General features: G+C 30.3%; 1 protein-coding gene across 1 annotated transcript; it reads right to left on the bottom strand.

Moving 5' to 3' along the window:
• Positions 1-8001: 8001 nt before the first annotated feature.
• Positions 8002-9877, bottom strand: LOC131657987 (uncharacterized). The gene is made up of 5 exons (XM_058927328.1): positions 9497-9877; positions 9290-9397; positions 8901-9191; positions 8716-8817; positions 8002-8625 (listed from the first exon to the last, which is right to left on the bottom strand). Exons 1-5 carry the CDS (start codon positions 9875-9877, stop codon positions 8002-8004), a joined length of 1506 nt encoding a protein of 501 aa, XP_058783311.1.
• Between the last annotated feature and the right edge of the window lie 1122 nt (positions 9878-10999).

Raw genomic sequence — 10999 nt, 5'->3', positions numbered from 1 at the left:
GAGGAAGGCTTGTTTTAACATTGATGAAAAATGAGATGAAGGAGGAGATCTGTGATGGTGTTTGGTGGGGAGATTTCTCTGTGATCGTCCTATCTTTGTCAAGTCTATGAAGGTGCGAATAGCGGACTTGTGGAGGTCGTTGAAGGGTGTCACCATTAAACAAGCAAAAAAAAGGTTTGTTCCTCTTCCATTTTGCTCACGTGTTAAATCTAGAAGCGGCATTGAAAAATGGTCCGTGGAACTTCGGTAATCTTCTGATAGTGCAGAGGGTGAAGCTTAGAGTGCAAATATAGAAAATGTAACACTCCATATTTTTCCATTTTAATTTAATTGAGGTATAAATTAATTATTTGGAATTAATTAATTATTGATGAATTAATGGACGAAAATTGAGACACAATATAATTGGGCTTGGCGTTGTGGTTAGTAAAAGAGGGGTGCTATTTGAGTAGGCCTTACTAACTATCAATCTATTTGTCATAAAATAGAAGGATTTGGTGAAAAGAGGATTAGAAAGCCAAAAAGAGTCAGAGAAGAGGAATAGCTGAATACGTGAAAGAGGAGAAGAAGAGGAAGAAAGCTTGCAAGGATTTCAAACTCTAAGGTAAGGGGGACTCTTCCAATTATCATCTCTTATGTATTCATGGGTAATAGAATTGATTAGGGTGTTATTGATTCAATTGGGAGATGTTAGGTTTTGAGTATTTTTCATAGTTTTAGGGTGAATTGATGAATTGGATGTTGATGATTATGTGTGATGTTAATTAAATCCTAAAACATGTTAGAACTGTGTTATTATGTGTGAATTGATGTTGTTTCTATGTGGTAATCGTTTTGGTACGAAATCAATTGAATTGGAAAATGGATAGATGTTGTCAAAAGTGTTTTTTGGGGTTACTGATACGCAGTAACCGGTTACTTGAGGTGAGGTAACTGGTTACCTCGTTTGTGTTTTGCGTTGTTGTTGCTGTCTGGGAGGCAGTAACCGGTTACTGGGATTGAGGTAACCGGTTACCGCTGTTACGAATAGGATTTTTGGTCACTCCGTCAAGCAGCAACTGCTTACTCCATTTGAGGTAACCGGTTAGCACTGAACCTTTTTGAAAAAATAGTTTCTGCCAGATGCAGTAACCGGTTACCGCTGTGTGTTTTTGAAAAATAAATTATTTTCTAAAATCCGTATCTTTTGAACCGTGTATCCGTTTTGAATGCCGTTTTGGACGTTGCGAAGCTAATTAAATATTTTTTATATGATGAAATGGTGAGAGGAGCATTAACCCGACTTTATTTTAAAATCCCGATTTAATTAGTTTGGTGAAATTAAGAATTGTGTGCATATGATGTTAGGTGTAATAATATATTTGATGTGGTGATGGCTTGAGTGTGATTATTATTATGATTGTGTGATGAATGAGTGAATTATTTGAATGATGCTGATGACATGTACATACTTTATTCGATGATGTGGTGTTGAGATAAATTGTTCATCGTGATTGGTGATGGTAAGTATGTTATATGTTGCATGCATTCATAAACATTTTGGTGGTTGAATCCCGGTAAGGTTTTGGATCAGTGAGGGCATAATTCTCATTGTGTGGAATTTGTGCTGGTAGGGTCGTATCTCTGTGATGTTTAGATCGGTTGGATGGATTGATCCCATATTTGGTACCACATGCATAGAGTCAGTATATCTCATATGCATTTATTGTTATAACATGATTGGATGATTTCCAGTGTTATATCTTGGTGATTTACTTGTTGTTGTGTTGTTGAATGAATGTTTGAAAATATGAACATTTTGTGATTGGGTGAATGATATACTTATGACGGTTTATTGCTTACGAACGCATAATATTTGTTAGTTGTGAATGAGACTCACCCTTACATGTTGCCATTTTTCAGATTGAGGAGTGGTGACTTTATTGCTTTGGTGAGGATAGCTCGTAGAGTTAATCCATTTATTTTGGGCCGTGTCGGTGTCATGCTCTGATTGTAACATTAGGGAACGATAGGCTTAGAGTTTAATTATTATACTTTGTTTTGTTGGTTTTTTAGATTATGTTTCATTGGTTTATGCATTGGTGATGTTTATGCTACTCCGTTTTGAATAAATTCCGTTGTGTTGAACATGAGTTGTTAATTGGTAAATCGTTCCTAATAAAGCATGACCGATGACTTATAATTGTTTTAAATTGTTTTCAATTGTGACACCCTTGTTTCCTGTTACTCTGATTATTTTATTAATTGCCGCGGGGTTTTAGAAGGGTGTTACAGAAAACATTCCATTATTTCATGTTGATTTTTGGGTCCAAGTACATAATCTGCCGACGGGTCTTGTGATGGAGAAGGTCGTAAAAAACCTTGCCAAAGAAATTATTTCTTCTTCAACTTCTAGTTTTTATTTTAGATATTGATCATGAGAGATTTGTAATTGATTGGGGGAGACGTCATCTTGAAACTAATCGTTCTTGAAGATTTGGTTGAGGTTTTCAAAAAGTTTGCGAGATTGAGGTTATTCTCATTGGTGCTGACAAATTCTGGTGAAAAAAAGGAGGTTCTTCTCTCCAGGTGTCCTTGGTAGTGATTGCGTGGAAGACTATGGACAAGGCGGAGTTCTTCTCAAATCTTCAGACAATTTATCGCGTAAGAAATCGGTGGGATTAAGGGGTGATTGCCACATACGAAGACTGTGAGCAGATTGGTGACCCTGTAAGATTCAAGAAGTGTGAATCGAGTAAATATTACGCAAAAGAGTTTGGCATTACATTGTGTACAAGTCAAGATCCAGATAAGAGATTTATTTTTCTTAGCATTATTGTGGATTAGTGATTGTATGAACTCTTGCAATATTCTTCAAAATGAAAAGAGACAAAACGGGTTCCAATAGAAAACCATTGAAGAGTGGAGTATGAAAAGTGAGGACGAACGTAGGGCCTCTCTCTCTCTCTCTCTCTCTCTCTCTCTCTCTCTCTCTCTCTCTCTCTCTCTCTCTCTCTCACTTTTGCATTTAATCTTTCGTAGGATATTGTATGCTTAGGTTCTCAATTCTTAATGTAGTTTATCGTTTATTCAATTGGTAGCGATTTATTACGTAAGGTTAAATTTTGTTAGAATTGGTTCTCAATCGAACTTTAGTGGTAATTAAATTATGAGAAACTGTAGAGGTTAGAATTCGTTGATACATAATCATTGTATAAACACACCTCGTGAAATATACAACTGAATCAATTGATTACCTTTTGCGAATCACCATAAAACCGTCGTTGGTATCTGTGAATTAATTAAGTGTTAACGTGATCCAGTTCCAATAAAAGTTTAGTCTTCATATTTCCGCTTTAAACCTTCCGCGCGCACTTTTGAAAAACTTATGATAATTCAATTTGGAGAATCATTAGAGTTTTGTATTTTTTTAAAGGGTCTATTCACCGATCTCTAAACCGTTTCATTACTCCATTTTCTCACCCAACAACCGCCACATCTAAAACCTGAACAAACCATCTTGATTCTAGAACGAAATATAAAAGAAATTTTAACTTATAATATTTTGATAAAAATATTTTTATTATTTATCACCTCGGCCTTGAGATGAAACCATAAAACTGTATTATTCATGTTAATAAAAAAAAACTTAATTTTATCTATAATTTACTAATGGCCTTGGGTTAATTTAAAACTAAATATCTATTAATGAATGAATTATGGATAAATAATACGGAGATCAGTAGTCATACCAAATTATAAATTTAAGTAGCAAAATTGATTTGAAATACTAAGGAAAATCAAGATCAATCTCATCTCATTATTGTATTAAATTTAAATCAATCAATCTTAATTTCTAGCATAGATATTCAATCAATTAAATTAGACCATTTTATTTAAGTGTATCATGAAATTAAATTTCGATAACATAAATTGTTTTTTAAACAACAATGCAGTCCACTTACTAAGATCGCAATAAAAAGAAGTTAGTAATTGATACTTCTTCCATGCAACCAATGGCAAGAGTAAATTGTTTGCTTGCTTCTCACCATTCTCACAGTTTCTCCTTGTTATCATGCTCCTCATTGGATTGATACAATTTAAGTTTGATTATTTATTTTTTATTTTTTTGAAATCTATATAATATGATGTGCTTGATCTAAATTCAACTATGCACTGACTTTGTGTATCAATAAAATAATTCACCCCAAATCTTTTTTACAAGAGAATCTTGTTTTGTACTTGGTAGTGTTTGGCCCAACTTTTTATCTACTTTTCTTCTCCTTATAAGGAGATGGAGGGCCAAACACATTTTTTATAAAGCTCTTATGAAAAAAAAGTTGTTTTTTTTTTTCAAGACAAAAAATTAAATAAAAGGAGCTAGTAAAAAAGACGTTGAAACCAACTTTTTCAGAGCTTAAAATATGTGGTCGCGGTTCGAATCCCAACGAAAGCATTTTCTTTAAAAAAATTGTGCTAGTGCAGAACGACAGTTTTTCAATTTTTTTCTACAGCTCATAACATCTAGAGTTATGTTTTATTTTATTTTTTTCTCCTTCTGTTTACATTATCATTTTTGTAGATACTAGTTTTGTCCAACTTTTTATTCGTTTTGCATATTATATCTTTTTTTATTGTATAATAATTTTCAATAATAATAATATTAATATATAACTTTAATGAAAAAATAAAATTAAAAATAACTTTAAAGTTTAAAAAATAATCATAACCAAACAACTTTAACTTAATTTTAAAAGTTTTTATTTTTAACTTTAACTTTAAAGTAACTTTTAAGACTTAAAAAAGTCGGGTCAAACGAGCTTTAGTGGTCAAGTAACTAAACTTGGTAGAAGTGCTTTGTTTTGAATGTAGTGTCTTTCAACCAAACAAACGAAATCCTTATAAATAATCATCACTTAAGTAAATCATAATTCAAATTCAACTATAGGTTTTTAGTCATACTTATTGGAATCTTAAGGTCAAAATGAAAATTAAGTAGATAGTTATGGTATGTAGACTGTAGAGAGACGAAGACCAACTCGGAGTTTCGCATTATCTTGGAGTTTAAAGTCCAACACACTGAATAAGAATAAAATATATAAAACCAGACTCCAAAGTACGTTAATTGGCCACTTAATTTTAATTTCTCAGAAGATTACAAATAATATAATCCGGAGCAAGTTAATGAAATTATGCCAAACTTTTTTTGTTGCTATAATTGAAGTTTATGCAAACATATTTTTTAATTCAACATTAGCTTATCTACGTTATAATTATGAGTTAAAAAAAAGTTTAAATGAATTATGAATTTAAATTTTATAGACATAATTTATATGATAATAGTTTTCAATTTAACAGTGAATTATATATATATATATATATATATATATATATATATATATATATATATATATATATATATATATATATATATATATATATATATATATATATATATATATGAGGAGGGTTATATTTACTCGAGGAGTAAGTTATTATAATTTACTCCAAATCGGAACCATTGATTCTTCTCTATCTAATGATTAAAAATAATAAGTAATAATTTTCTCTCTCCACATTTAATTACTTATTATTTTTAACCACTAGATTGAAAAGAATCAATGATCTAGATTTGGAGTAAGTTATAATAACTTACTCCTCGAGTAAATATAACTCTCCTTATATATATATATATATATATATATATATATATATATATATATATATATATATATATATATATATATATGAGACGACTCAAGTGAGAACAGTTGGTTATTATGAGAAATGAGAACAATGAATCATGACCATTAAATTTTGATTTGTTTATTTTAATGAACTTGATTGATTTCTCTTTCTACGTTGATTTAAAATAAATATTAAGGATCATAGAAAGAGAAACCAATCCAGTCCATTAAAATCAACAAATCAAAATTTAATGGTCGTGATTCATTGTTCTCATTTCTCATAATAACCAACTGTTCTCACTTGAGTCATCCCATATATATATATATATATATATATATATATATATATATATATATATATATATATATATATATATATATATATATATATATATATATATATATATATATATATATATATATATATATATATATATATATATAGAGAGAGAGAGAGAGAGAGAGAGAGAGAGAGAGAGAGAGAGAGAGAGAGAGAGAGAGAGAGAGAGAGAGAGAGAGAGAGAGAGCATATCAAGTGAGAATATTTTATAATGAGAGATGAGAGAAACAAATATTAACTATTGGATTCATTCAGAGAGAGAATGTTAATACATTAATGTGACTATTAATTTCTCTCTCTTGATAAATCCAATGGATGATATTTATTCCTTTCATTTCTCATTATAAAATACTCTCACTTAATATGATATGAAGATGGATGTATTTAGTCCAAAAGTAAGTGTTGAAGACTTACCCCAAATCTTAACCATTGATTATCATTAATCTAACGACTTTAATTAATTTTTTATATTAAAAAATATTGTCAAAAATAACTAGATTAAATCATCAATTAAAACCGTTAGATTAATGATAATCAATGGTTAAGATTTAGAGTAAGTCTTCAACACTTACTCTTGGAGTAAATATATCCTTCCTCTGTATATAATAAAAAAATTATCAGATGTGTCATATATGCAATGAAAGTGAGAAGTTATAAAATGAAAGATAGATTTTGCCTTGGAAACCTAAACAAATTCGAGTGCACTATAAGCAGTTTCATCCCTAACTAGTCATCCTAAGTTACATGTCATAAAGAATCAACAAATTGTTTCGAGGATGAGAAGACATATAGTTCGTTTTTCCTATTAAAAGCGAACAACATCTTTAGAGGCCAACCATGACCAATAAAGATTTTCCCTGATACACTTTTGATATCCACTTTTCACTACATTCATCTTGAATTTTGAACTTACTTATGCGTTGGAGAGCTAACCTTACAGGTCCATATCTGTGTCGGTGTATCCGAGATCAGCATTATCGATTCAAGATTCTTCACCATCAACATAATTCTAATTGTGGTTCCATAACGGAACAAACACTATTGTTTCATGGGGACTATCGAGCTAGGCAATACCCTAATTACATATGTTGATGATATCTGCTCAATCCAAATTTATCCTGTCATTTCGTGAGATCGGATCGTAACATGCATGTTTGAGCAAGTGAAAAAAATAACAAGTTTGTCGGATCTATAATTTTATTTGCATTTAATTGATATTTAATTACTTGCAATTTATTATTGGTGTTTGATATGTAGTAGGGTGGATTTCGTCATATTTGGATTTTAAAATTTGAAGATTATTGAATTTTAAAGACTGAAAAATATTTGTGTAAGTTTCAAATATTTATGAGGTTTAAGAGATAGCACTACAAGAAATACTGCAATTTGCCAGGGGCTAAACCCCTCACTAAAGGCAAAAACCCCTCACAAATGCACAAATTGCGAGGGGACTACTCCCCTAGCAAAACAGGGGGTCGCAAATCCATTACCGAGGGGCGAGGGGCTTACAACTTCGCCAAATTGCCAGGGGCTTCCCCCTCGCTAAATGCAAAGTCAATAATCTCCTCTGCACGTTATAGTCGTAGGCAGCAGCTAGCAGTCTGCAACGAGCAGACTGCGTCAGATATTTTGCTTGGGGATAAACCCCTCGCAAAATGCAGCATTTAATTTTTTTCTTGGGGATAAGCCCCTCGCAAAAAGCAGCATGTAATTGAAAAAATATATAATTTTCAAAATCATTTATAACAATTAAAATATATATATATAATTATAATATAATTTAAATTAATATATATATATATATATATATATATATATATATATATAATAATTCAAATTAAAACAAAAATATTATAATACATATAATAATTAATATTTAAGCAAATATAATAAAAATGAAACACCATACAAAATTACAATAATATTTAATAATGAGTTCAAAATAATTAACACAAATTGTTCCATACAAATTAAAATAAACTTAAATATGTAAATTTAATTATTCCCTCCATCTTGTTCCTCCTCTTCTTCATCAACTCCTCCATATCCACTAGTTCCTCCAAATCCACCAACCATATTTTCACTAGTTCCTCCAAATCCATCGCCCATATTTTGTGAAGCAAAAAATTGATCAAACCTTTGAGACCGCTCATTTGCAATTCGCATTGCTTCTTGATACTCTTGTGTCTGCCTCCTCATTTCTTCCTGAAATTCTCTCCTCATTTCTTCCCGTAATTCTCTTTCTCTTCTTTGCATTTCCTTCTGCATCTCTAATTGTTTTCTCTTCATCTCTTCAATTTCCAAATTTCTTGCTGCTACTTGTTGTGCTGCCTCAGTATTTGCCAAGTTTCTCACAGTTTCAAGCATTTCGGCGGTTAATATAGGTGGAGTGGATGATCCTTCTCTATCAGCATATCTCATTTTGAAATCTCTACTACGCCGCTTGATATTTTTGGAATACCCTCCAGTACAATACATTCTCCCATTTTTCTTCTTTCCACCTGAAACCTTATACCAAGTCTGAAAACCAATACTAGGGTCAACAGGATACCCCGGTGGTGGTTCCGGTATTTCAGGATGCTCTGACAACTTTAGGGCAAGTTCTCTATCAAAATTCTCCTATAAAAAAAATTAAATGTTATCATGATTCAAATAAACTATGTACATATAAAAGAAATAAATAAAATATCTCTGATATAAATAACTTACTTGTGTGATTTTTGCGCGCTCGTCAATAAACTCTCCATTTCTCTTGAGATGAGTCTCCATGTGGAGCTCATTAAGAAGTGGAGTTCTGCCTAATTCTTCACGCTAAATAAGTAAAAAAAAAATTAATTATACATAATGCAACATTTAAATAATAGATTTAATAAAAAATTAATAAATTTATGTACCATCCTTCGCGCAACTTCAGCCACACTAATACTTCCTGCTGCGTAGTTGCAGCCACCAACTTCAGATGCTCTATTTTTCTTTGTCTGCTCAGATATTTCCTTAAACTTATCAGAATTCCAATGATCAATAAGCTTTGGGAATATATCTTCTCCTATCCAACGTGGACGTGTCCCTTTTGCTTCCCATTTGAGTCTAACATTCCTCATGGTATCAGAAAACCGAGCAGCACATTTTGAGTGAAAGTTTTCTTTAATCGCGGCCTCATCTCTAACATCCCAAATACATTGCTCCTACATTGTTGTATGAATTTAAAAATATTAAATAAAGTAAAATCATGAATATCACAAAAATTAAAAAGGAAATGTCAAAATGAATAAGTAAATTATACCTGAAATGCCTGAAACCATTTTTCCTTATAATCTTCATGTACAACTCTATAAGACGGCCAGAATTGTGTGTACTTCTCTTTAATAATATTTGTTATGATCGATACTGCCTGATGTGAGGGAACAATTCTAAACAACAAAAATCTTGAGTTAGTATTGATTAAATAAAACTCATATTTAAAATATAATCTAAAAACACAAAAACTTACGATCCTGCATCGGGACAAAAACATCATTCTCGCAAAAAATTCTAAACACTGATCAGGAACATTCCAATTTGATTTCGCAGCCAAAAGTCTCACACACATTGATAGCTTAGAGTCAGAAGACCCCTCAAACAATGGTATATTTATTTCTTTCAACAACTGATAAAACCTTTGAGCTTTCTCATTCGGGAGCTCTTCTCCATCTAAGTCTTGTGGTTCATCATACGCTACATTCACCCCTAATGCGTCAGTGAACATCTCCTCGACGAGATTAAATTGCTCCTGGCATTGCATATGTGATGAACTACTTCCTGGATCAACTCTATTTATATCTGGTTCTATATGTGTTTGACTGCTAGAAGCCTCTGTATTCATCTCCTGCATTGTTTCCCCATTAGATATCCAAACCCAGTAATTTGGCCTAAAACCCACTCTTTCCAAGACGTTTCACTTCACTAGGGTCACTAATAATATTTCTGCAACCACACTTTAAACACGGACACCTTACCCCTCCTTCCCTGCGACAACATTCTTGAGAAAACGCATACGAGAGAAACGCATCAACTCCTTCCATAAAAAGTGGTTTACGCCCACGTCATCCAGGAAACAGTCTATCATACATCCAATTACGATAGAATTGGTAATGTTCCATACTGCACATGTGAATCATGTTTAATTATATTCAATATTTGTCTTTTTCTAAACATATATAAACTTATACTTGTTTTTAGTCCTAAAAAAATATTTGTTTTTAAAATATATTTAGTTATTTTTAGTCCTAAAAAAATATATACATGTAAATCATATATAAACTATATACTTGTTTTTAAAATATATTTACTTGTTTTTAGTCCTAAACATATATACTTGCTTTTAAACTATATATATACACAAAAGCACACAAATTTGTGAGATATAAACATATATATACTATTTATTTATATACCATTTTAATAAATATATTGTTTTTATACACTATTTTCTATTACATACAATAAAATTATATTCAATATTTGTGTTTTTCTAAACATGTATAAACTATATACTTGTTTTTAGTCCTAAAAAATATTTGTTTCTAAAAAAATATTTTGTTTTTAAAACATACAATAAACTATCAAATATATATATATATATATATATATATATATATATATATATATATATATATATATATATATATATATATATATATATATATATATATATATATATATATATATATATATATATATATATATATATATATATATATATATATATATATATATATTAAATATAATAAACTATCAAATATAATTTTAATTTCAAAAGTACAAAATTTATAAACTGTTCTTTTTATATAATAATATTAACTATACAAAATTTTTATACCGTTTTTTTAAATACTTATTGTTTTTAATGCATACTATTTTCAAATATAATTTTAATTTCAAAAGCACAAAAGTTATAAACTGTTTTTTTGATATAATAATATTAACAATACAAAATTTTTATACTGTTTTTTTA

This window comes from Vicia villosa, linkage group LG3, assembly GCF_029867415.1.
Source record: "Vicia villosa cultivar HV-30 ecotype Madison, WI linkage group LG3, Vvil1.0, whole genome shotgun sequence".
NCBI lineage: Eukaryota > Viridiplantae > Streptophyta > Magnoliopsida > Fabales > Fabaceae > Vicia > Vicia villosa.
The sequence above is the reverse complement of the archived record's forward strand: the minus strand, read 5'-3'. Positions and strand labels throughout refer to the sequence as shown.